At 61.4% G+C, this 24,510-nt stretch overlaps 9 protein-coding genes across 9 annotated transcripts in view; 4 read left to right on the forward strand and 5 right to left on the reverse strand.

Moving 5' to 3' along the window:
* Window positions 1-2,411, reverse strand: part of RHTO_02857 (nuclear pore complex subunit Nup133, putative) — a gene marked incomplete at both ends in the record, with an annotated part of 4,467 nt that extends 2,056 nt beyond the window's left edge. Inside the window, 9 exons of the mRNA XM_016416530.1 lie at window positions 31-130; window positions 193-284; window positions 339-448; window positions 504-957; window positions 1,012-1,155; window positions 1,223-1,432; window positions 1,544-1,763; window positions 1,861-1,993; window positions 2,075-2,411. Coding sequence (XP_016276249.1) covers window positions 31-130; window positions 193-284; window positions 339-448; window positions 504-957; window positions 1,012-1,155; window positions 1,223-1,432; window positions 1,544-1,763; window positions 1,861-1,993; window positions 2,075-2,411 — 1,800 coding nt within the window. The remainder of the gene's footprint in view (window positions 1-30; window positions 131-192; window positions 285-338; window positions 449-503; window positions 958-1,011; window positions 1,156-1,222; window positions 1,433-1,543; window positions 1,764-1,860; window positions 1,994-2,074) is intronic.
* A 449-nt stretch (window positions 2,412-2,860) lies between these two features.
* RHTO_02858 (4-hydroxybenzoate hexaprenyltransferase) lies at window positions 2,861-4,254 on the forward strand (the record flags this gene model as incomplete). The annotated part of the gene is made up of 5 exons (XM_016416531.1): window positions 2,861-3,200; window positions 3,260-3,412; window positions 3,473-3,590; window positions 3,654-3,739; window positions 3,800-4,254. 5 exons carry the CDS (start codon window positions 2,861-2,863, stop codon window positions 4,252-4,254), a joined length of 1,152 nt encoding a protein of 383 aa, XP_016276250.1.
* A 47-nt stretch (window positions 4,255-4,301) lies between these two features.
* RHTO_02859 (DNA mismatch repair protein MSH3) lies at window positions 4,302-8,608 on the reverse strand (the record flags this gene model as incomplete). The annotated part of the gene is made up of 13 exons (XM_016416532.1): window positions 4,302-4,962; window positions 5,018-5,129; window positions 5,186-5,448; window positions 5,510-5,540; window positions 5,597-5,748; window positions 5,806-5,924; window positions 5,982-6,408; window positions 6,462-6,759; window positions 6,816-7,048; window positions 7,106-7,238; window positions 7,300-7,529; window positions 7,587-7,763; window positions 7,821-8,608. 13 exons carry the CDS (start codon window positions 8,606-8,608, stop codon window positions 4,302-4,304), a joined length of 3,624 nt encoding a protein of 1,207 aa, XP_016276251.1.
* A 180-nt stretch (window positions 8,609-8,788) lies between these two features.
* RHTO_02860 (GARP complex component Vps54) lies at window positions 8,789-14,333 on the reverse strand (the record flags this gene model as incomplete). The annotated part of the gene is made up of 7 exons (XM_016416533.1): window positions 8,789-10,603; window positions 10,664-11,166; window positions 11,220-11,307; window positions 11,368-12,313; window positions 12,367-12,479; window positions 12,541-14,117; window positions 14,180-14,333. 7 exons carry the CDS (start codon window positions 14,331-14,333, stop codon window positions 8,789-8,791), a joined length of 5,196 nt encoding a protein of 1,731 aa, XP_016276252.1.
* A 176-nt stretch (window positions 14,334-14,509) lies between these two features.
* Window positions 14,510-15,643, forward strand: RHTO_02861 (GDSL Lipase/Acylhydrolase family protein; the record flags this gene model as incomplete). The annotated part of the gene is made up of 6 exons (XM_016416534.1): window positions 14,510-14,549; window positions 14,618-14,690; window positions 14,768-14,831; window positions 14,890-15,439; window positions 15,503-15,511; window positions 15,570-15,643. The coding sequence occupies 6 exons, from the start codon at window positions 14,510-14,512 to the stop codon at window positions 15,641-15,643; spliced, it is 810 nt and encodes a 269-aa protein (XP_016276253.1).
* Window positions 15,644-15,755: 112 nt separating this feature from the next.
* RHTO_02862 (O-sialoglycoprotein endopeptidase) lies at window positions 15,756-17,254 on the reverse strand (the record flags this gene model as incomplete). The annotated part of the gene is made up of 5 exons (XM_016416535.1): window positions 15,756-15,913; window positions 15,972-16,045; window positions 16,107-16,699; window positions 16,763-17,067; window positions 17,128-17,254. 5 exons carry the CDS (start codon window positions 17,252-17,254, stop codon window positions 15,756-15,758), a joined length of 1,257 nt encoding a protein of 418 aa, XP_016276254.1.
* A 282-nt stretch (window positions 17,255-17,536) lies between these two features.
* On the forward strand, window positions 17,537-18,446 carry RHTO_02863 (uncharacterized protein; the record flags this gene model as incomplete). The annotated part of the gene is made up of 3 exons (XM_016416536.1): window positions 17,537-17,629; window positions 17,697-17,966; window positions 18,030-18,446. 3 exons carry the CDS (start codon window positions 17,537-17,539, stop codon window positions 18,444-18,446), a joined length of 780 nt encoding a protein of 259 aa, XP_016276255.1.
* Window positions 18,447-18,717: 271 nt separating this feature from the next.
* On the reverse strand, window positions 18,718-20,296 carry RHTO_02864 (formamidopyrimidine-DNA glycosylase; the record flags this gene model as incomplete). Its single annotated transcript, XM_016416537.1, has 8 exons — window positions 18,718-18,822; window positions 18,882-19,094; window positions 19,154-19,351; window positions 19,402-19,458; window positions 19,518-19,618; window positions 19,685-20,027; window positions 20,085-20,166; window positions 20,250-20,296. The coding sequence occupies 8 exons, from the start codon at window positions 20,294-20,296 to the stop codon at window positions 18,718-18,720; spliced, it is 1,146 nt and encodes a 381-aa protein (XP_016276256.1).
* A 499-nt stretch (window positions 20,297-20,795) lies between these two features.
* RHTO_02865 (uncharacterized protein) lies at window positions 20,796-23,501 on the forward strand (the record flags this gene model as incomplete). Its single annotated transcript, XM_016416538.1, has 7 exons — window positions 20,796-21,318; window positions 21,378-22,140; window positions 22,199-22,851; window positions 22,954-22,981; window positions 23,040-23,242; window positions 23,298-23,341; window positions 23,418-23,501. 7 exons carry the CDS (start codon window positions 20,796-20,798, stop codon window positions 23,499-23,501), a joined length of 2,298 nt encoding a protein of 765 aa, XP_016276257.1.
* Between the last annotated feature and the right edge of the window lie 1,009 nt (window positions 23,502-24,510).

Here is a 24,510-nt window from a genome sequence, read left to right on the forward strand (position 1 = left end):
ATGCGAGCGAGCGACAAGACGTGAACGCACCTTGGTCCGGAAGAACAGCCGCAAGGGGTCCTCGCCAAAGCCCTCGCCGATCTCGTCCATGTACTGCAGGATGGCATCAGACAGGATGCTCGAGCCGGACCTACGACGATGCTGATGTCAGCCAGCGATCGACCGGCAAGCGGCGTTTCGAAAGCAAAACACCCGAGACGAGCGTTCTGGTTGTGCCACAGAGCAACAGCGGCGGCGAGACGTTCTGCGTCCCAGCTCAGCTGTCGGCGAGCGTGTTGCGGGAGCTGCACGGTAGAAGTCAGCCAAGTGAGCGAGGGGCATTGGACTCGAAAACGGACCTTGCCGAGAAGCCCGTTCACGTTGATGTACTCGATCAAGGCCTTCGCTCGGTGGACGCGGTCGGCCAGTTGCGCACGCAGGTCGAGAATGAGCGGCATGTTGACGGAACCTGCACGGTCATCTCGTCAGTCTTGGTTCAGCCTGAACGAGAGAAACGGACGAACTGGAAGCCAGGATCCCGGAGCTGACAGCAATCGCCGCGACCGCCAAGTCACCCTCAAGGTCAGGCTGCAAATCAAACGCGAGCGGGTTCTGCGCCTCGTTTGTGCCGAAGAAGACGGCCTGCTCGATGCGAGTCTGCAGCCGGCGGGTCTTGTAGCCTTCGGTGCCGCGCGCAACGAGCCGGTGTCCTTGCGGAGGAGAGACGCTGACTGAGAAGATGGAGGGCGAGGAGGTGAGGAGCGAGAGGGTCTCGATAGTGGCGGTGGCAGAGGGGTGGTACGAAGGCATCGAGAGGCCGAGGAAGCGGTCGGTGTTTTTGCGGAGCGGGAAGGCCTCTTCGAAGGTCGAATCGTGCGCGACGGAAGCAATGACGACGGCGTTGGCGAGGATGACAAAGGCAATCTCGCCCGAACCAAGACTTAGTCCAGGCGTCGAGAGAGGGCGAGGATCGAGTCGCTGTGAAGAGCAGTGTTAGCGCTGAACCGCTATGCGAAGCACGAGTATACGCACGCTCCGGTAGGTCAGGTGCGTCAAGCCGGCGACTGCGACGCTGTTGGCGGATGTGCCGATTTCGAGCATGACGATGGCGAAAGACAGCGAGTCGGAGGCGTTCCGTCGTGGACGTGCGAGATGAGGACAGCGAGGTGTCCGCTTCTGCAGAAGTACGGAGTTGTCAGCTCCATTTGCTTATGCGAGGAGATGTGAGTACGCACGCAGTCACCGCCGCATCGACAATCTCGACCTTGCCCTCATTCAGCGCCCACTGCTCGTTGCCAACCTTCTCGCCTGCCAGCGCCTCAAGTACTCCCGCAAAGATGCCCTGCTCGACGAGGAGGTGCTCGCCTCCCTCGCTCCGTACCGGGACCTTCCACACCCCCCTATTCTCCTCTGTCGCAGCGTAGACCGTCCGCTCCACCTCGTTCGGCTTTAGCTGCGACAATGCAAGCGCGAGAATTCCAACACGAGGCTTGACTGACTCAGAGCTGAAGATGGCGGACCAGACGAATCCTGCCCCGCCGAGCGAGCATTCAAGGTGACGGACGGAAGCGTCGGCGCGAGCGTGATAGATAAGTTTGAGAGCGAAGAGGCGAGATTGGATCGTAGTGAGGAGGTAGATCGTCGACGAGACGAGCTTGAGATCCTTGACCAGCTCGCCTTGCTTCGAGGGGCACGAAGCAGACTTGAAGTGTTCGATGCCGGACGAGGAGAGGCTGCCCGACTCCCAGAAGCGCACAGTAGCGACGTTCGAGACGACGACGAGTCTACGCTTGCGCTAGCCGGCTGGCTGAACGGTTTGCGAGGGGGAGGGAACGAGAGAAGGGAAGGATACGGACGAAGGCGCACCAGTCAGATGCTGACGGGTGGCATTTGTGCCACTGTCGTTTTGAATCGGGATGCCAGACTGTCGAGTGCGGTGCGGCGACTTCGCATGCTTGACAGAGATCGCAGCCGAGTTGTCGGACTGAGGACAGGATGTCTGGCGAAGTAGGTCCTGCGGAGGATGGCGAGACCTACGCATTCGGCGAAATTGCATCAGGTAAGATCGTTCGAAGACGTCGCTCAGGAGACGCACCGGCGGGTCCCTTCTCCCTCTGAGCCAACTCGACGCATCGCTGCGACAAGGTCGGATACTGCTCGGTCAGGCGTGCGCGTATCCGCATGCGCTCAGCGTCGCCGCTGACCCACATCCGTTGATATGCGTCGTTGTACGCCTCGAGGCGCTGTGCAATGTCGGCCTCGTCCCGCTCGTACTGCTCCAGCACCTCCTCCCAGCCCGAGTACATCCAGTACAGCTGCTCGAACTCGTCATAGTAGGCGCTCTTCTCTCCTCTGTCCATCTCTGCTTCTATAGCGTCTTGTATGAGCGGCGGCAAGAACTTGGTCAAGTCGGGCACGGAGGAGAGAGGCATCCGCTCGCAGGAGGCGGAGGAGCTTGAGCGGGGGCGGGGGACAAGGTAGACGCCGTTGAGGGCATCTGTAGCGTTCTAGCGAGACTGCAAACAAGCCAGTCTGAGCGACGAGCTTGAACGGCGGAGGGGTGAGCAGCGACTTCACCTCCTCGCCGGCGACATCACGCCGCTGCTCCCGCTCTGTCTCGCTAGCTGGTCTGTTAGTGCTCGAGTGCTAGAGAGATTGATTGGAGACCAGGTGCGCTCGTCTCCCGCCGTCCCGGAGCTTTGCATCCACCTCTCTCACCTTGTTCGCTTCCCGGAACTGATGAGGACCTCACAGCAGAACTTCAGCTTGTGGCGACCTGCGAGCACCGCCGAGATACATCAGACGCCTACTTCAGCCGGCTGCGCTTTCGCCGCCGCCTCCCCCCCTCCCGCATCGCCCGGTGTGCCCGCGGCAGATCGCCATGATTCCTCGACTTGCCCTCCGCACGCCGCTACGGACGGCTCACGCATCCTTGCGACGTTCCTCCCAGCGATTTGCATTCCTGCCACCCACTCTCGTCTCGCAACGGCTCCCCATCAAGCCATCCTCGCCCTTCCTTCTCCCGCTGCGATTCGCCTCGACCACTCCATCTCCTTCGGCCGAAACGGTTCCTGCGCAAATAGCGAAACCTCCATCGCCTCAGTTCCCCATCCCGTCTTGGGCGGAGAAGCTGCCGAAGAGCTTGAGATGGACGCACCCGTATCTCAGTCTTGCGAGGATGGACAAGCCTATCGGGACGTGGCTGCTCTACTGGCCTTGCGGTGCGCTTCCTCCAACACTCTGCGACGTGACAGTAGCTGACGCACGCCCTCTCGCGCAGCTTGGGGGATAACGATGGCGGCCTACTCTTCAGCGCTTCCGGTGTCGAGCTGGGCTTGGAATCTTGCGCTCTTCGGAACGGGAGCAATCGTTATGCGAGGAGCAGGGTGCACGATCAACGACCTATGGGACCGGAACATCGACAAGAAAGTTGGTGCGCCGCGAATGTGTTCCAGCTTGCCAGACTCCAAGTTGACCTTCACCGGCGCCGCAGACCGAACAAAGATGCGGCCGATCGCGTCTGGAGAGGTCAAGCCTATACAGGCGATAACATTCCTCGGCGGCCAGTTGAGCGTCGGACTCGCCATCCTCACGCAGCTAAATTGGTACAGGTGCGTCTCCGAACCTCGTCTCGCATACGCTTGGCCGGTAACTGACGATTGTTCTGGGCGCAGCATCGGTCTCGGCGCTTCATCGCTCTCGCTCGTCGTCCTATACCCGCTCATGAAGAGGATAACCTACTGGCCGCAGTTTGTTCTCGGTCCGTTGACCCGCGTGCTGGCTTTGGACGTATCGTGGGCTGACATTCGGAACCCCACAGGCATGGCTTTCAACTGGGGCGCCTTGCTCGGCTCTTCAGCGGTTCTTGGCGTCTGCGACTGGCAGGTTGCGCTTCCGCTGTACGCCGGCAGCATCGCCTGGACGATCGTCTACGATACCATCTACGCGCATCAGGACAAGGTGGACGACGTCAAGGCGGGCGTCAAGTCCACCGCTCTCCTCTTCGCCGAACGCTCGCGACCCATCCTCACCGCCTTCTCCGCCTCGTTCATCTCGCTCCTTGCGCTTTCCGGCTACCTGAACGCTCAAGGTCCCGCTTTCTACGCCTTGTCGGTCGGTGGAGCGGCAGCACACCTCGCGTGGCAGCTGAGGAACGCGGATTTGGACAGCAGGGAGAGTTGCTGGGAGATGTTCAAGAGCAATCGGGATCTCGGGGCTATCGTATGGAGCGGGATGGCTATCGACTACGCGCTCAAGCTGAGCGGCGTGATGTAGACGGCAATGTTTGACCAATCAAGCGAAGTTGCAGTCACGAGACGCTGTTACTTGACAAGCGCTGCCTCGCACAACTCGAGCAAGCGGTTCCTCCTTGCACCTACGCTTCCCTGCGACGTCCCGTTCATCATACTCCCCTGCGATGCGCCCGGTCCACCGTCGTCCAGAGCCATGCCATCACCCGCCATCGCGAGTCGCGCAACTCGACCCAGGATCTCCGCCAACCGCCCCGCCTTCCGCTTCGCCGTCCTTTCCTCCGTCTCCTTCATCAGCTCGAGTCCTTTCGCCTTCGCCGTATCCAAGACGCTCTGCGGAAGATCGGCAAGGCGCGCAACATTGAGGCCGTGTGAGGCGCTGGCGAGTCCATCGGCGAGGCGATACAAGAAGGTAACGTCGGCGTGGCCGTCTTCGCGCGGCGTCTCGATGCACGCCATATGATTCACGCTGACGGACTCGGGGAAGCGTTGCGCGACGAGGGCGAGCGAGGGGTAGTGCGTGACGAAGACGCATGTCGAGCGTTTCGAGCGGACGATGTACTCGAGCACGGCTGCTGCAATCGCTTGGCCGTCGTTCGTAGAGGTGCCGCGACCGAGTTCGTCGAGAACGAGGAGGGAGCGAGGCGTGGCGAGGCGGAGAATCTCGGACGTTTCGGTCAGCTCGACCATGAAGGTGGACCTACCGCGAGCGACATCGTCGTTCGCTCCCATGCTGCGTGGCGGTGTCCGTCAGCACTGCCACACAGCTGCAAGGGTTGCGGACTCACCGAGTGTAGATGCCGTCGAATAGGCTGGTCGTGCAGGATTCGGCCGGAACGAAGGAACCGATTTGAGCAAGGAGGGCGATGAGCGCGATCATGCGTGAGAGGCTCGACTTGCCTGCGACGGGTGCTATAAGTACGGCGAGATCAAAGAGAAGTTCGAAAGCGACACACCGCCCATGTTCAGCCCTGTCAAGACCATCTGCCTCCTCTCGCCACCGCCAAACTTGACCGAGTTGGGCACGAACGGTTCGGGCGATACGTCCTCGATGATCGGATGGCGGCCGTCGACGAAGTCGATATAGCCGGGATCGTCGACGATAGTCGGGCGGACCCAATTGTTCGACAATGCAACGAGGGCAAGGCCGAAGAGGCAGTCGGCCGTCGCGACGGACGCAATGATTGTGCGGAACAATTCGTAGTGCGATGCAACCTCCCTGCGAAGCGAAGCTAGGTGAGTAAGGCGTGCGTAGTGCGAGGAGAGGGACATGCACGCACTGCAAGAAGGCGTGGAACGCTGCTTTCGCGGCTACGCGGGAAGGAGTGTGAGCGGCATCGCTGGGCCCGCACGAAGTCAGGACATACCTGCAGCGACCTTCTCCTTCCACTGCTCGAGCGTCTCGGTGACCATCTTGTGCAGCTTCGGACTGCGGTAGCGGTAGACCTGCTTCGTGCTGTTGATGCGGATCCAGTCGGCCGGCACAATCGTCTTCGCTTCGGCAATCTTGACCTCAAAGCTGTTGGTCCGTCGCATCAGTTGACGGCCCACTCACGCGGTCTCGAGAGGGACGCACAGGTACTCCTCCTGCGCGACCTTTGTGAACTGGAGGGCCGGCTTGCGCAAGACCTTGCGGGCGCTCTTCAGTTCGTCCTGCATGTCGTCGATCGTCCGTGCGAGTCCAGCCTTGCATTTCTGTAGAGTCGATCTGTCAGCACTGCACCACTGCTGCCGAGTTGCGGTGGTACGCACCTTGAGGTCAGGGTATTTGTCCTCGTTGACGAACAGCTCCTCCTTGTTGTTGTCCCTCGCCCGCTTGCCGTCCACCTCAGCGAGCAGCTCGTCCGCCGTCTGCTTCACGTTCGGCAGCTCCTTGACGACAGACTCGAGCAGCGTGCTCTTCAGTCCACCGCCCGCTCCTCTCCTGATCGGTCCGTTGTCATCCGCCTCAGCGCCGTCTTTGTCCGGCGAGTCGACCTCGACAAAGACGTCTCCGATACGGCGGAAGGCTTCGAGTACGCGGAGGAGCTCGTTTGGGGTGGCTCGGCCGAAGTGAATGCGGGACAGGCCGCGTTCGAGGTCGGGCAGGTGCTTCAAGAGGTCGCGCAATCTCGAAAGGGTGAGCGAAGCGGACAGACGGTGTATGTCGGCAATCGCGTCGAGCCGTTCTTCAACGAGTCTGCACGAGCAAAGTGAGCGAGGCGAACTCGAGAAATGGTGGCGACAACTGACTCTTTCGACAGCGAAGGCTTCGTCAGCCACTTGCGGAGTAGCCGCTTGCCCATCGCCGTCTTGCACTTGTCGATGCAAGCGATCAAGCTGCCGTGCTCCTTAAAGTCGGTGTTGTTGCGAAGTAACTCGAGATTCGCCACCGTATTGCCGTTCAGGTTCATCGAAGCACGGGAGGCGAAGGGCGTGAAAGAGGAGGTGTGGGAGAAGATGTTGTCAAGGTTGAAGGGCTTGAGATGCGAGATGAGCGAAGCGAGGGCGATAAGGACAAGTTTGGGAAGGTCGAGGATCGCGGCTGAGCCTGCGAGATCGCTGTCAGCCAGGTGCGCTTCAAAGTCAAGCGAATGTAGAACGCGCCGTTCAGAGCGGCTCTGCTGATCTCCGTGTCCGCGCCTTCGCCCTCGTCGCCCGAAGACAAGACAATCTCGCTCGACTCCTTCCGCAAAGCTTTACCGTTGGACGCCTTCTCCTTGCCCTTCTCCCGCTTCTTGATGCTAGCAAAATAGTCCGAAATCTGCGACGTAGCTTGCGAGGCGGAAGCGCGTTTCGAGATGCGGTCGATGCGAGAGCGAAAGTCGGCGGTGCCGGCGCTGCGAAAGGCACGACCGTAAGCGGGACACGTATGGCACGCAAAGAATCTCACACACTTGTGCTGACCGACGAGATGCTGGACCATCGACTCGGTCTTCGGGCTGAGCTCTTTTTGCAGGAGAAGCTCGCTCGGCTGAAGATGCAGCATGCGAGTCTCAAGCTCTGAGCGCATCAAGCCGTCCTCGAACTCTGAGATGGGCACATATGCGTCAGCTCGGTTGCGAGGAGCGAGCGTCAGCACGCAACACACCATCGTAGACAACCTGACCCGTCGAAGGCACGACCGCGACCATGCCGATCTTGACCTTTGCATCGGGCGCCTTGCCGAGCTTGTCTTCGACGATACACATGATCGTCGCAGTCGAGCCGGTCGTCGTCAGCGGATCCACGCCAAGCTCGTCGACATAGGTCGCAGATGTGTACAAGGCGGAAAGGGCGCGGGTAAAAGGCGCCGAGCGGTTCTCCGAAGCCTTCTTGAGTCTGTGATACCACGTCAGCGGCTACTCCCTTCCGTCGAAGGGATCAAGGGAAACGCACGCTGCCGTCTCTTGCTGACGAATAACGCCGACCTTGTATCCCGCGTTCAAGAGTCGCTTGACGTGAACATCGAGTCGGTGCGTCGGGATGGAGGCGGTGAGCATGTGCTGAGAAGGGAAGCATGCGATGTTGAGGATGCGCGAGGCAACCTGGGCGTCTTCGTCGAAGAAGCGGAATCTGCGAACGACGCTATGAGCCTTGGTCCGCTCGCGCGAGCAGTAGAGAAGAGCGCACTTGTATCCGACCTCGATGACCAGGAGAACGCCAGGATGAGCCATGCGGAGAGCCAGGACTTGCTGCTCGAGCGGCGTGTACTTGACCTTCTTGCCCTCCGACGAGCCCTTTCCACCTGCCTTCGTCCCCTTCGCCGCGAATCTGGCGAGTCGCGACGGCGTATCATCGCTCACCGTCGCCTTGCCCTTTCCCTTGTCCTTCGCCCGTGCAGGAATCGAACTCGACAACGAGTCCGATTCTGCATCCTCCTCAAAAACCTCTGCCATCATCCTCGGACTGCCAAGTCCTCCTGCAGGACTACCTTCGCCATTCGCATCGTCGTCGCGCGCTGCGAGGTAGTGCTCCTTCTGCAGGTAGCTTGTGCGACGCTTGAGCAGGTCGGGACCGAGCGAGAGCTTCTTGACGAAGGCATCATGTCGCGCCTTGTCCGCCGAAGAAGGGAGCGAGGGAGCTTTCGGTGCCGAAGGATCCGGTTGCGAATATGCAAACTGGCGCAGGCGCCGAGACGAGGGCGACTGAGGGTCTCGAGGAGGGGAAGTGGCGGTCGTGGGGAGTTTACTGGTCGACGCGATGGGCTGGAGTTGACTGCCGCGGCTGTCGTGCTCAGTCTTGACCCTCTTGACGCCCTGCGCTGCCTTCTCACCGCGCCCTGCCTGATCCCTCACCTCCTCATCCTCATCGCTCGAGTCGAGGACGAGGACCGACTCCTGCTTCTGGGGGACCGGAGCACGGCCGAAGAAGGACGAGATGGACTGTTGGCCGCCGCCTTCAGCCTTCCTGGGTGGCATCGAGCCTGACGGAGCGGGTGGTCAACGGCAGAGACGCCGGTCGGGCCCCCTGCTCTCCTCGACTGCCTCACTTTCGCCGCTATGCCGTACTTTCTGCGAGAACCGGAGTCCATAGTCTCTCCTGATGCTAGAGCAAGAGCGGAGCAGAACCAGGTTTCCCTGTTCCGACAGAAGGCCCGTCTACAAGAAATTCCCCTCTTCCTCCGTCTTCACGTCGACGACTGCGCCATTCTCTGCTCCTTCCCGCTCCGCAGACTGCAGGGAAGAAGACCCAGCCTCATCCTTCTTCACGTCATCTGCAGCCGCGACCGCATTTTGCTTCGCAGTCGACTCTTCTTCCTGCACGCCGTTCGCCTTAGCGCTCGACCCGTTCGCCACTTCCGACGAGAACGATTTTTGAGTCGGAGGGGGCGACTTGATTGATGCTGGTGGGCTCGTCACGTCGACCAGCGATCCAGTCGAGCTCCTTCGTCGAGCTGCCTCCTCAAGTCGTTCCTTGAGGGACTTCCTCTTCGTCGGCGTCGGGACGGGAGGCGGCGTGGTGATTGGCGGAACGGGAGACTCTGAGGGAGGGGGGCGTGGTGCAATATCGACAGCGGGTACTGTAGGCGTGTCGGCGGGAGTTTGCGAAGCTGCGGCTGGCTCGTTCGACGATCCCGCTTCGGCAGCGGCTTGCTCCGGCTGTGCTTCGTCGATTGAGGGATCCCTGGACTCGGCATTGGTCGGCGAAGGTGCGGAAAGCGTCTGATCGGCTTGCGAAGCCAAAGGTTCCGCTGGAGCTGGTTCGTCGACGGTGTTGGTCGCGGCCGGCGCAATTTCCGGCACTTCAGGTGCCGCAACGTGCGCCTCGAATGGCTCGGCGGATATGTCGATACCCTGCGGCGACGATGCCGTCTCCTGCTCACCGGCCTCCCCGTCCCCATCGGCGGACGGTTCTGGCGCGTGGTCCGCAGGAAGCACAGGCGCCTCTTCGACGGCACCGCTAGCTGGCCCGTCCGGCTGATCGGTCGACGTGTCGGGCGTGGCGGAAGAATCGGTGTCGACGAGATCGAGCGAGAGTGGCGCGTGAGAGGCGGGAGGGCCGGTGGCTTTGACAACCTCCTCAACGGCGACTGCCAACTTCTCTGGCGCAGGCTCGGCTTTGACTGGCTCAGGCGTGGCGATGGAGTCGATCGACGCTTCAGCATCGGAAGTCGCCGCCGCACCTTCAGCTTCAGCCTCTTCCGGTTCCGCCTCTTCCAGCTTCGCCTCATCCGGCTCGGTCTCCTGCAGCTTCTCCTCGGCAACCTCCTCCGCCTTCTCCTCTTTCAACTCCTCCTCGACAGCCTTGACAACATCCTCCAGTTCCTCCTTTCCGGATGTCGCCAAGGGTACCTCGACGTTCTCGAGCTCGAGTTGCCACTCGATAGAGGGTGTGTCGACGCCAATCTCGCCTTCCGTCGAGGTTCGCTGCGGGAGAGGCCGCACATCGTGCGACTCCGCGCTAGGATGAGCCTCAGACGCTGCAGACTCGCTCGACTGCCTCGGCGCAGCAGAAGTTGTCGCGGCTGGAGCGTCCGAAGCCGGAGCGGCGGGCGAAGGTGTTGCCTTCCGACCCATGCTTTCCGCAAGCCGTTCCGCCAAGCTCTTCTTCTTCTTCGAGACGTAGGGGGCAGGGGTGGCGGGTTTGGGCGAGGGAGGGAGGGCGGCAGGAACTGGCGCAGGCGAGGGCGGGTACGGCACGGATGAGGCGGGCGTGGCGGTTCCATCGAGAGACGTGCGCGGCGAGCGAGTGTCGTGGAGGGAAAGAGACGCGGCAGATGCAGATGCAGAGACAGAGGCGTAGGGAAGATGCGGCGTCGACGAAGCGGGTGAATCGGTAGCGTCGGAAGGTGCCGAGACGGGCATGGAGGCGGCGAATGGAGCCATCGACGACGTTCGAGGTGGCAAGGACGGCTTCGGGGTGGACAGAGGCGGTTTGGGCAGCGCCTTGGCGTTGACGAGGGCTTCAAGCTCCTGCGTCAGGGCAGAACCGTCAGCAGGCAGCTCCATGGCTTGCAGACGAACCGAACCGACCTTCGCCGGCCCCTGACCCTCTAGACCGCCTAGGTCGCCCAGCTTCTCGCGCAGGTACCGCACGTCGAGGAACATCCTGTCCTTCGCCTGCTGACTTCTCAGTTCAACGCGGCCGTAAAGCTCGCCGAGTCTCGAGTCAAGCGCTTTGAAGACCTGCGACATGATCTGCTGGACCGTCTCGGGCTGGAGGAAACGCGAAAGGACCTTGTGAAGCGTGATGTGCTCCTTGACGAGCCCTTCCATGTAGGCGTTCGGAGCGTCGGCCTTGGGCGCCGATTCCTCCCAGTTGATGCCGAAGAGCGTGCGAGAGTGGACTTCGAGGCGGTCGCTCATGATGGCGACGAGCTTGGCGTGAATCTCGTATTGGTGCTCCTGGTAGTCGCGCTTGAGCTTGTCGAACTCGGTGAGCATGACGGCCTGCTTCGGGTTGAGGTGTCGGCGGACGCATTCGCGGATGTACGGGATGAGGGCAATCATGATCGAAAGCGCTTGCGAGGCGAGGGCTGAGCGAGCGAGTCAGCACTCCGACCAAAGCAAAGGCAGCGATGGAACACACCGAGATGCTTGGCGGTGATGTTCTTCAAGCCCGCCGAGCGCATCGCACCGGCGCCGAGAACGACCTGACAGGTGCGGGAGTTGAAGACCTGCGCAGCGTGAAGGGATTAGCGAAGTTGCTCGAGGAGGTCGCAATGTGCGAGCCGCACCTTCATGAATTCGATGATCTTGCTCATGGCGTCCGTCGTGAGCATCGGGCAATTGAGCAGCACCTTGAGGTACTCGACGAGGACGCCGATAATCGTCAGGCCGGCCGATACCGCGAAGAACTGTCGTCCTTCGATGTCGACCTGCTTCGCGGACACAGGGCCCGAAGCCTCGCTGTCGCCCTCGCGAGCCTGCTCCAACGGCGCGTCGACGGCCGCGCTCCCGTTCAGCGCATCGGGCTGCCTGCGCAGGAGGAGCTGGACCGGATCCCGCACAGCGCTGTCAACGATGACGGCGATCTGCTTTTGAACCCGGGCAGGCACCTCCGCCGCAGCCCACTGCTCCTCCTCGACCACGCGCGCGTTGTCGGTGATCTGCCGCTGGTGAAATGTCTGCAGAAATGTCTTGGCCTGCGAGACCATCGCGCCTCGCAAACCGACGATCATCCGCTGACAGACAGTCTCGCAGTCCACGACGAACTGCCATGTGAGGTCGAAGATCTCGACAAAGTCGGCGAGCGGGAGCTGAGCGTGGACTTCGGTGCGGACGCCGATGACCTTGCTGAAGCGCACGTTCGCGAGTTCGGCGACAGCGTGGACGACGTCCGAGATCTCGGTTGAGAGGGACGAAGCGTCGTCGGTCGTGACTGAGGAGGCGTCGTTGACGGGTGATTCTTGAGGTTGGACTGCTTCCCCTTCGGCGCCCGGGACTTGCAGCGACGTCGGGGATGTGGGCGGTATGGGGTCACTTGTCGGCGGGTCGCCCAGTCGCCGCCGCTTCGACCGTCGCTGCTGCTCCTCCTGACGTCCGACCTGCCACAGCTCGAGCAGGAGACGCGCTTGCAAATCGACGACTTCGATACAGGCGAGTAATCCGCGGTAGGTCTCGCGAGCGAGGGCGAGGAAGGCGGGATGAGGCAGCGCGCGGAGCTTCTTCGCCAGCGAGAGACTGCAGAGAAGAGGTCAGAGATTCGCCCGATGGAAAAGTCGAAGCGGACTTGCCTCTTCTCCGAAATGGTGCCTAAGTCGATGCTCTGCTTGCTGACGGATCGTATCGCGGCCTGCGCGAACTGGTCCTCCTCCTCCGCTGTCGGCGTCTCGGCGGTCGGAAGGTGCTGCAGAGGTAGACAGTATGATTAGCAGAAACCAACAGTCGCGATAAAGAGGGGTACTCACCTCTCGCACAAGGGCCCTGATCTCCCGCAGCACCGACTCTCGCCACGCCGTCACTGCGCTATCCATGCCGTCTGACCGGATGAGCGCCCGCATGACCGGCCTGACACGCTCGACCGCGCGTTCTCGCGCACCTGCTTCTGGCGAGTCCTGCCTACCATCCGCTTCTTCGCCATCTTCCTCCGGCACATCCTGCAGCGCGCGGCCATTCGTCTCCGCCGCCGTCTCAACCGCCTTCTGCTTGCCCTTCCACCTCTTGCCCTCCTTCGCGAGCTTAACGTGCTCGTCAATCGCGACGTCCATCTCGTGCTCGAGGACGGTGGTGAGCTCGCCTTCGAGCGACTTGGCGATCTGGGCGCGGAGAAGAGAGAGTTTTGAGGGGAGAGACGAGAGGGCACGGAGTTTCGTCAGGTTGAGCGGTCGGCGGTTCGATGACTTCGCGCCGTTCCTCGTGCTCAGCGCTGAGGTGGACGCCGTCTTGTCGGAAGTTGAGGATGACGCCGAGCTGTAGTACGCATCCTCAATCTGTTCACTAACGTCGAGCGCCCCATCCCACTCGCCGTGCTCGACCAGCTCCTTGACGCCCTCGACCGCACTCCAGACCTCCTCGACAGCCCTGACGCTCTCCTCTATTCGCTCCAGCCCCCGTCGCCGAGCTTGCGCTCGCAGGATCTGCAAGCCGTGCTTGGCAGTTCCGCCAACTCCGCCTTCCGTAGCCGACAACGCGGCCTGGAGTTCCGCAATTTTCGACAGGGCGTCCTCGCCTTGCTGGTGGAGTGACTGAAGGTTGGAGAGCGCGGCGAAGAAGGAGGACGACCGGAGGCCGATCTCGCGAACAAGGTGGGACTCGATCACAGCCGTGTAGTGCGAGAGCTTCTCCTGCAGGACTTGGTCGGCTGCGAGGTCGTTGAGGGTATGCGGGCCGAGACCGGGGACAGAATCGAATGCCGAGCCTGCGGATAGTGTCGGCGTCGAGTCTGCTGAAGCGAGTCGAGGAGGCGGTTTTGACGGATCAGGCGAGGGATGGGGAGAGAGCTGGATGCGCTCAGTAACGAGGTCGAATGTGCGCGGATTCGAGAGGGTGAAAGACGAGTCGAAGAAGATCTGAGGGACCTCGTCGAGCGAAGGGAGGACCTCTTCCGCCTTTTTCGGGCGCGGTGCAGGCGGAAGGCCGGGCGTCCGGCTACTCTCAGCCTCGCCGCCGATACCTAGTCCGACACCATCCTCATGCCGCACATCAACGCTTCCCTCTTCGCCCAAGTCGGCCTCTCCGTCCCTGCCAAGCCTACTCTCCTTCTGCCACCGCTCAAACTCGCCGCCAATCTCCTTCAGATACGCATCGAACTCGGTCCGCTGGACCTTTCTGAGTTCTGTGACCTGGATCGGCGGAGCCTGCGACCGACGCTGCGCAACGGACTTTCCCCCAGGCGTCGCAGAGCGAGGGAGAGTGCCGGCCGAGGTGAACGTCGTCGAGAGCGACGAGAGTTGCGAGGGGAGGTACGAGCTGGCAGATGGGAGTGTCGGCAGTGCTGGCAGCAAGCTCGACGGGGCCTGTGGCTCCGCGAGGACCGTCGAGATGTCTGCAGAAAGAGGTGTGAGCACGCTGGCGTCGCGAAGTCGCGCTCGTGAGGGTCGAACGCACCGTAAGGGTTCTTCACTGCGGCGTCTCGTCCATCCTGCGTGCTTGCCCGCCCTGCCCGCACCGTGCCAGCGTGCGACTCCGCTCCAGCAGATGCCAGCGAGACCCTCGATGCGGAGGCGCTCTCGGCCGGCGACGAGTAGCGCGGCGTGGCCATACGTTCTGATGGCCTCTAAGGAAGCGTGTCCCAGCCAGTCAGACGAGCGGAAGCGGTGTCGTGGTCTCCCAAGCCTCTTCCGCCTGGCGAGGCCGCGGGTCTGCCCTCGTCCACCCACTCTCACTCGCGCTAGACTCGCTTGCTTGCCCTAGACGGCTGACTAGTACTGCTTAACGATGCCTGCCGACCGCCTGGACACGATACTCTGCGTCGGAGGCGAGTTGTAGCCTCCTCCACTCTCAAGTTCCCCACCTGTGCTGAACACGCTCACCGCACGCTCGCAGACTCTCTGACGGAGCTGTCGTGGGATGAGAAGGGTCTCGGAGCGTCGCTCGCTCACCTGTACCAGCGAAAGCTGTGAGTCACCCTGTTCCTCCCGGTCGCTCGTCGTCCGATCGGCTTCGAGGGTGCTGACCGCGTCCTTCGGAACGCAGAGACGTCATGAACCGTGGTCTGTCAGGCTACAACACGGACTGGGCGCTGGCATGCCTGAAGAAGGTGCTGTTCGCTCCGCTTGCCTCGCTTCTCCCTTCCTACTGACGGTTTCCTCCTACAGTGGCTCCCCCTGAAAGACTCAGATGCGCCCAAGACGCAGATTATGACGATCTGGTTCGGCGCAAACGACGCCACGCTCGAAGGCGAGCTCCAGCACGTCCCCCTCCCCCGCTTCCGCGACAACCTGCGCCAAATTGTCTCGCTCGTGCGCGACCCTTCCTCTCCTCACTACTCGCCTGAGACCTCCGTCATTCTCATCACTCCTCCGCCCTTCCACCCCGAGTCGTGGCTCGATGAGCGGGAGCGGCGCGAGCTTCCTCGAGTTTACGACCGCGACCCGGAAAACACGAAGCGCTACGCCGAGGAAGTCAAGAGTCTCGGGCAGGAGCTGGGCGTTCCGGTGGTCGACGCATGGTCTGCAGTAATGCGCGAGGCCTCGAAGCCCGAAGTCGGGCTCGGGAAGCTCTCGAGCTTCTTCACAGACGGCTTGCACCTGAACGCTCAGAGCTACGCGTACATCGTCGAGGAGCTCAAGAACGTGATTGCCAAGAACTATCCGGAGAAGCACTGGGAGAAGCTGCCGATGCTCTACCCATATTGGCGCGATGTTCGTGCGTTCAGCCCTTGTCGCTCTTCCAACTTGTTCCGAGCCTGACTGATTCTCTATCTCGCAGCTGCCGGGGGTGCATCCTGGACTACTACCCTACACGGTGATACAGCCTGACGTTTGCTCTCCCGCAGCTCTCGGTCCCGAGTTTGACCAGACGCAGAAGGCCGTGGCGGAGACAGCAGCAAAGGGAACCGACCCGTTCTAGACGGCGCAAGATCTTGATACGCAGAGTCACGAAGAGGGCATAGAGCGGCGGCTGCGAATGCAATATGCGAAGTCATGCGAGAAAAACCATCTATCGGGCGGCAGGAATGCTACTACGGCGCCTCAGCGCTCTCCTCCTCACGTTCCTTCTGCTCAAAGTCCGCCTCGCATTCCGTGATTGGCCATGTACCCTCGTGGATCATCGTAAGCGGATCGACAAGGCCGCGCTGGAGGCGGAGGAGGCCGACGAAGGCGATCATGGCGGCGTTATCTGCCGACGAGAGCGTGTCAGCGAGAGTTGCAACAGCACCTCGAGCGCTCGAACTTGCCTGTGCAAAAAGCTGGCGGAGGGAAGATGAGCGGGAGTTCAGGTCTGCCAAGCGAGTCCAGCTTCGCGCGTAGTCTGTCGATTCGCGTGAGTGTCAGCTTCGGGTGGTAGGTCGTTAGACAAACCAGAAGCGGACCTTTGCCTGAGGACCAGGTTACTAGCAACTCCGCCGCTGACGACCAGACCCTTGACTTCCTGTCCCTCCCTACCCAGCTTTCGCATCGCCATCCCGACTTTCTCCCCTATATGCTCGAACGCCGCCTCCAGATAGCACCTGGCGATTTGTCTTCGCCGCGCGTCTGACATTGAGGCGGCGGGCTCGGCATCGAGGATGCGAGTGACGGCTGATCGGATACCGGCGTATGAGAAGGCCATTTCGCGAGGGAAGGGGATTGTAAATGAGGGGTCTGGCGGTAGGTCGGTGGAAGAAGGAGCGGCGGGAGCGCCGGGAGCGGCGGAACCGCCTGGAAAGGCAAACTTTTCGAGCGCGGCGCCGGGCGAACCTGCGCCGAGGGCCCAGGGTATCTGCAAGGCCCGGGCGACCTTGTCTATTGATGCGCCGATACTCTCGTCGTGAGTCGTGGCTAGGATGGAGAAGGAAGAGATGGAGCGAGCGAGAAGGAGGAGGGTATGGCCGCCGGAGAGGAGGAGGGTGAGGAAGGGAAACTCTGGTGCGGGAGAGTCGGTGTTGGGTGATGCCGTAAGGAAGGGTGTGAGAGCGTGCGCTTGCTGCAAAGAGAGCAGAAAGGTCAGCAGTCGCAGGGATGGCTGCGGAGAGACGAAGGGTCGCACCATGTGGTGAACGCCCAGCAACGGCTTGCCCGTCGCCGCAGCGAGCGCCTTTGCAGATGCGTTACATACGGCCAGGCAGCCTGGCATGCCCGGCCCTCGTGTACAGGCGAAAGCGTCGATGTCGGCAAGGGACAAGTTCGCTTCGCTGAGGGCGCGCGAGATCGCTTCCGGCATGTTGGCTTGATGAGCCTTCATCGCATGCATGGGGTGTATGCCACCGAAAGACTCGTGAATCGAGTGCTGCTTGATGACGACGTTCGAGAGGATCTTGCGGTCGCTCGAGACGATGGCGGCGCAAGTGTCGTCTGCGGGTCAAGACCGTCTGTGAGCCCGATCATGCGGCAGGAGCAGATTAAAAAGCTTACCTGCTGAGCTCTCTAGCCCCAAGACGAGCAGGGGATGAGTAGCAGGCCCGGTCGACAGCCCTCGACGGAAACTTGCAGCGAAGACCGGCCGCAACAACGACTCGACGACCTTCCTCGCGATTGCCATGGTCGCGGGCCACCTAGTATTCCAACCACTCGCTACTAGGACCAGTCGACAGGCGCCCTAGAGTGGTTTCGTCGAGTTGAACCGTTTCGCTGATGAGAATTGAGGAAGCGGGACAGTTTCGCGGACCGGCTTGTGAGCGCGCAGGTCGACTCAAAAGACGTCAAAAGGCAGCTGTACGACGCCTCGAAGCCTCAAGAAAGGCAGAGCGATGTGAGCAGAGGCAAGTCTCCGTCGTCGAACTCGCGTCCCCTCTTGGTCCGCTTCGATTCACGACATCACGCTATGCAGTCGATTGAGGGCTACTACCAGACTCAGCCACCGCCTGGCTTCTCCCTCAAGCGCCGCAGCCGCTCCCCATCGCCCCAGTCGAACAAGGTGCGTCGCTCGACCTCTTGCCTCTCGAGCCGACGCAGACTCACCGACTCGCCTTCCTTTCGAGCAGCGTCGCGTGCCATCGTCTTACGCACCCACGATCTACACCAATCTCGCCCCGCCACTCGGCAACAACGGCGCTCGCACGCTCTCGACTGAAGCCGTCGCAAGCACCCCTGCGAGCGAGAGGTCGAGCCCCGGCCTCGACTGGCTGCAGCGAACGCAGGACTTGCAGTTGCAGACGCCGCCTCTCCAGGTCACGCGAGACGCGAATGGAGCCGTGACTGCGAGGGATAGGGATGGAGATGTCGGGATGAGCGGAGGAGGTGGGGCGAGCGATGTAAGTCCGCCTGGAGTGGTGCCAGACGTCGACGCACGCTGAGGAGGCTCGCATGACCCGCAGATCATGCAGGACGACGACCCGCAACAAATGCCGATCCACTCGCCACGCCCAGCCGCCCCTTTCTCCTTTCACACCTCGTCCAATCCACCCTCCCTGCAATCCTTCCTCGCCCAGACCGCTCCTCATGACGCTCCGCCTCTGCATCAACACCTCGCCGGCTCGCCCCAGGCCAGCGGCATGTCTCGCTCTTCCTCTTCCTCCTCCGTCCAGTCGATGCACTTTGCCGCCGCACCTACGTTCCCGACTCTCCCGACGCATCACGAGCAACAAGACGCGATGATGACGCCTGTCAACTCGCCGACAAAGAGGCAGGGCGGGACGGGTGGGTGGAAGGTCACGATGGGGTACCGGCCGGATTGTCCAAAGTGCCAACAGAGGATCCCGGGACACTACTCGCATGTCGTCTACACCGAGTAGGGTAGGAGGAGGTCGCTTGAGCTGTCTGCCCGCATTAACGAACCTGTCACGAATTCCCTTCTTCTCGCCGCTTTATTCACCCGCTTTTCTTCCGTCGTTGTTCATACCCTTCCGTTCGTCGCATTCCCCGCATACATGTCACGCACACTTTGCTCTCTTCTCGCACCTCGCGCAATGCACAGATCTTCGCATCAACCTCGTTATGGTCGGGAATAGCAAGCGAGTACGCGTTGCAAGCGGTTCTTCGGTCACTCGTGACGCTCACTCAGCCTCACTTCTTCACGCTGCGTTTCCTCCCGCTGCGTCGTTCACCCGCCTGACTATCATCGTCAGCCTCCGCCTTCACCGCTTCCGATTTGCCAAAGTGCGGCGAGACCTGCTCCTCAACACCGTGAGCATGCGGTCTCTCGCTGAGAGGTGTAGAGCGTGACGTACCACCTCTCCCTCGTCCACGTCTGCCTCTCCGTCATCCGCCTCATCCTCGCTCTCCTCTTCCTTCTTCCTCTTCCTCCTCCCCTTCCCGCTCGCCTTCTTCGCCCCAGCCGCTCCCGCCAAAAACTCCTCAGGCAACACCTGCACCTTATCAACCACCGCGCTCGTCCTTCCTCCGACCGTGACAAACGAGATAGTCGAGGTCGATCCGTCGGGCTGTCTCCTCGCCCCATCAGTTCTCCCGGCATAATACAAGCGAGAGAGGAGGGACGCACCAACACGAATTCGTCACCCTCCTTCTTCCTCTTCCCCTTCCCCCACCGGTACTTGAACAACCAGTCCTTCGGGAATTTTTCGGCGTCAGCATCGACTGCGACTGCGGTGTTCACGACGGATTGGATTTGGGTGTGCAGGGTGGTGAGGAGGGTGGAAGAGGTGGGGAGGGAGAGATAGGTCGAGGGGAGGGAGGGGTGCTGTGAGGGAGAAGGTAAGCTGGGAGAGGGAGGAGAGCGAGAGGACGGACGATGGCGGACTGGTAGAGGATCTCGTCGACGAGGTAGTTGCCCAATCCGCAGAACGGCTGCATGCGCAGACGAGGGTTGGGCAAGTCTGATGAAAGGGAACGCAAGCGAGACGCACGCCGTTCTGGTCGAGCAAGACTGCTTTGATCGGGGCTTTGCGTTTGGCGAGTGCGGTACGGAGGGTGTCGAGTGAGGGCATGGCGAGGAGCGGGTCGGCGCCTGGCGGGATCAACAAGTTCCGTCAGCCCAGTATCTGGAAAAGCGGTTCGCAGCGCAGTAACGCACCCAGCTCGCTCAAAGGCGGTACCTTCTCGACCTCGTTCGCTTCGGCATCAACGAGCTTGATCCTCCCCAGCCTCCTCGCATCGCAAAACGCCCACTCCGCCACCTCCCCTGCCTCGCCCTCGAACTCGATCCATGTCTTCGCATACTTGGGCGGCCATTCCCGACTCGCTTCGACCGCAGACGACGAGGACGAGCGATATGCGATAGGGACCTCGCCACGGATTTGGGCTTGGCCGGACATGCCGAAGTGTAGGATTGGGTGTGGAGGGGAGGACAGGACGAGGTAGAAGTTCTTGCCGAGGCGCTTGACGAACTCGACGGTCTTGCCTTCGAGCGCTTTCGTCTGCGCGGAAACGGTCAGCACGAGGCAAGAGAGGGGAGGTGAAGGAACTCTGCGTACGAAGTCGTCGTGTGTTGTCCCCGAAAAGACGATCGGGTCCTCCTTCGCCTGCACTCGCTTGATCCTCTTCCCCTTTGCGATACTGCGGACATTTGAACCGACACGGAACGAGCCTTAGCCGCGAAGCAAAAAGAGCGGGTCGAGCGAGGGAGACGGGCGACGCACCCCTCGAGCTTCTTGCGCGCCGCCTCGACTTCCGGTAGCTCGGGCATTACGTAACGGTGTCGACGCGCAGGATCGGCCAGCAGATGGCGAGGTGAGCGTGAGAGATGAGAGCGAGAGATGAGAGCAGGAGAGGGAGGGTTCGACGAGGCTGGCGGCGATCCCTGGCGGCGGGACGAAGCTGGGCGTTGAGAGCAATCGACTACAGTGGTGGCTCTAGTGAGCCTGTCAGTCCCACCAAGTGACACGATGTGAGCCGTTCGTCGCTGACCCTCCTCCTCATCTCGGAACATGGCTTGATCTCGACGACGAGCGACTCGCTCGCTCTGCTGGCTTGCAGGCTGCTGATTACGACTGTTACAGCTCTGATACACTCATCCAGCCCAGTCTGAGCCCCCTGCCCGTTCGCGGCGACCCCTTGCACCACCGCACCACCTCGATCTCTCTGACGACCTCGACCCGAACTCGGCCATTTATCTTGCCCAACAAGGCCAGCGAGGGTCGTTCTCTCCCTCTCACAGCTCTCCAGACTCGCCGCATCACTCGACCATGGCTTCAGCGCGGACGATGCAGACTCACCTCGCATCGGGCACCGGAGGAGGGGCGGGACAAGGCAGCGGTGGTCAAGCAGGGCAGATCGAAGCGAAGCGGGCGCGCAACAAGCTGCGCAAGGAGGAACGGACGGGCAGCGTCCTTCCGCCGCCCAGCCAGTGGAGCAGGGGACCGATCGTCTATGGACATGCGACGGCTTTGGGCGGAGTAGGGCAGACGGGGTACCAAGCAGCGCTGCCCTCGTCCAGCTATGCGACGAGTCAGACGGGCGCAGGGTACGCGGCGGGAACGAGCTACGGGACGATGGGGACGGCGTACGGCACGACGAGCGGGATCAGCGCAGGGAAGGGCGCGTACGGTGTCGGCCAGACGACAAGCGGGCGGCTACAGGCCAAGATCGAGGAGGCAAAGGAGAAGAGCAAGGAGCGGAGGGAGCGACATCGGGCGAAACGGCGGCCGGACGAGATTCAGCAGCGGAACTTGGTGGTCGACAACGAGGGCGTCGCGCACGACTCGGAGTGTGCGTTGCGGTTCCTCGCATCGCTCGATTGGAACTCACTGACGCTGATTATCCCGCAGACGTCCAGTTTCGGACAGCGACGCCCGTGCACCTCCAGCGACGGCAACTTGCGGCGCTCAACAACCCAAACGACGACGACTCTGCCTCGTCCTCGTCTTCCTCCGAATCCGACCGTGACTCTGCCTTCCACTCTTCGCCCTACACCTACCAATCGACACATCGGACAACGACGACCTCGTCCCATCCGCACCGCCACCATTCGTCGTCCCTCTACCCTCCGACGATCTCTGCCATCCCGCCTTACCTCGCCGATCACAGCCGAACATCCATCGACGCCGGCCCGTCCTCCCTCTCTGTCCCACACGCGCCCGACTCCAGCCGAAGACCAAGCGGCTCAGCCTCGCTCTACAACGGAGCCTCTGCTTCGAGCGCGGCATACGACCGCATCGGCCCGGGCTACGGCTCGCGCGTCACGTCATCAAAGCTGAGATCAGTCTCCACGCCCGTCCGCCAGCACCCGACGACCGCCTCGTACCAGCCTCCCGCACCTGCTTTCAACCCGAACGACCCGCTGCGACTACCCACTCTCGGCACCTCCATCGTCTCAGGCGGCGACGCCTCTTTCAACCAAGAGTCCACCGCACGCCTCTCGCTTGGTCCCGACTCGACAGCCGGCGGCGCAGGCCAAAGCGGCTACGACAAAGCTGTCAAAGCAGGGCATGCGTCTTCGTCCACCCGCCCGCCGAAGATGGACGGGTCGGCGATGGGTGCGGGCATGCACGGCTTGCAGAGGAGCTTTGATGCGTTCAAGCTCGACACGAGGTTCGCGGCGCACAAGGTCGGGAAGAAGATTAGTCGCAAGTTGAACTCGGTCCTGTAGCGTCGCTGGGGCGTCTATACTTATCTCCCTCGCGCTCATACACACTCGCACGTCATGCACACACTCTCTCGCCCGCGCTGTACTCTTTGTCGTCCTCGCGCTCTCCCTCTCGCTCCCTCAAGCAGTCTTTGTTGTCGCTCCTGCTTCTCGCGCTCTCGAGCTTTGCGTTATTCTGCAGGACGCCACTTCCTCATGTTCTGCTCCACTGGCGCGTGGAACTGCCGGCTTGAAGCTTGAAGGGCTTTGTCTACGTCGCTTGCGCATCTCTGCAGAACTTCGCTTCTTCTTCTTCTTCTTCTTCTTCTTCTTCTCCTCCTCACCTCTCTCTACTGCTTGCTATCGAGCAAACGCCCTGCCAACCGCACCACAGCCCACCACCGTTCGCCAACCCGGGCCAGCCCTCGCACGCGCCATTTTTTGCAGTCTCGCCGCCCTCCTTCCCCTCGTCTACGTTGTGGCAGCCGTCCTGGGCGAGGGAAGCCAGAACTTGGCCGCCCGCGCTCTCGCCTACATCCCCCGTTATCTCTACCGCTTCTGCGCCGACACGTTCCAGCCCTTCCTCGAGCTCGGCACTCGCCTCGCCGTCTACCTTACGCAGCACTGGATCCTCACCGGGTGCCTCATCATTTGTGCGGCTCTGGTGCAGACTACAAGTGCGTCGCCGTCCCTTTGTGTCAGCCAGACCGTCGGAAGACGCGTGAAAAGGTCAAAATCATTGGGATGTCAACGAGGGAGATATTGACCTTTGCCTTCAGCCGTTGCGACGATGGCAATCTGCGCCCAGTACGTATCTTCCCTGTCAGAGCGTCAATCTTTGCTGATCCATTTGCACACCTCGCAGAGTGACTCTGGCCAATCGCGTCGCAATCTCTTTTTTCGGATGCAACGCTCTCGTCCTCTCCTTCGTCGTGCCCAAGGTTAGCCAAGTTGGAGTCCTTGCGGTCATGTGCACGTTGTGGCTCTTGAATGATTGCGCGGCATTCGCCTGGCACGACAATACGACCTTACCGACCTACATTGTCGAAAAAGTTGCGTTGTTTTACGGTGCGTACAGTCCGTCTTGTGCTGCTTCCCTTCCTGCTAACCAATCCTCCACCAGACACGCTCCCGTACTACCACTACCACAAGAATGCGGCAGTCAAGGTGTGCCTTCTTCCCTTTTTACGGAGGAGAGGATGCGGTCCTTGAGCTGATCCTGATTGACACTGGACTTTCGCAGCCGCTCGACTCGCCAACCCTTTCAAAGGCCGAGGAGGGCCGCCGCCCGCACCAGCAGCAACTGTCGAGCGGCACCTCGCCGTGAAGACTCGTCGTAAAAACACCTCCTTCTCAGCGCCTCTCCTACCCCGGCCTCAGATTTGCAAGTTCCGCCCCTCCGTCCTGTTGTGCAGTTCTGCATGAAGCTCCTGAAATTGTACATCTCGCTCAGTCAAGCAGGTCTGATTGTCACAACCTCCACGAAGTACAACATTCCAACATTGCAACACAAAGCGCAGATCAGCTGCTACCGAAACGTAGTCGTCCAGTGGCACAACTAGTCGTGTGTGGGGTTCTCTGCACGTCAAAGCACGCCGAGCACAGCGAAGAAAGGCGCCCGCGACATGCGAGCCGTTCTCCTGACCGCTGCGCGAGCGCTGGTCGGTCGGTGAGGGCGGAAGCGATGCGGGCAGCGACAACTTCGCCTTGTTCCGTCGACGGCATGCGCATCTCGGTGCCGGACAGGAGCGAGCTGAAGAACGTCGACAGGTTCTGCTGGGTGTTGACGAGGTCGAGGTTGTCATCAACAGCTGCGCCAGAAGCGCGTCAGCCAGGCGCCAACAAAGACCATCACACGTGCTATCTCACCCTCCAGCGCTCGTTGCACGTCCTCGCCCTCGAACGCCTGCTGGTCGAGCTGCGCGACTTGCGCAAGCTTGCTGAGTGACAGCATGAGCTGCGATAGCATAAGAAGTTAGCGAGCAGCACGGTGACGGACTGACTGAGCGGACTCGCCTTCTTCGTCGCAACTGACGGCTCCTCAGCCGCCTCGGTCGAGAGCGCGAGACTGGCGTGGTCGAAGCGGTCGATGGCGACGTCGTTGATCCAAGCGAGCTCTGCGTGACGCGTCAGCTGCTATTTGCAGGCGAGAGGAGCACAGCGACGCACTGTTGTCGTCGGTTGAGTCGAGGAAAGCGATAAGCAAGGGGCGGTGCGCCTCTTCCGGCTCGAGCAGCGTGCGCAACTTGCCTGTCGGCGCAATGCAGTCAGAACATGGGCTTTTCCAGCCACTGAAGAACGCACCTTGATCCAGGTAGAAGCGGTACAGCGGGAAG

This window comes from Rhodotorula toruloides, assembly GCF_000320785.1.
Source record: "Rhodotorula toruloides NP11 unplaced genomic scaffold Scaffold2, whole genome shotgun sequence".
Classification (NCBI taxonomy): domain Eukaryota; kingdom Fungi; phylum Basidiomycota; class Microbotryomycetes; order Sporidiobolales; family Sporidiobolaceae; genus Rhodotorula; species Rhodotorula toruloides.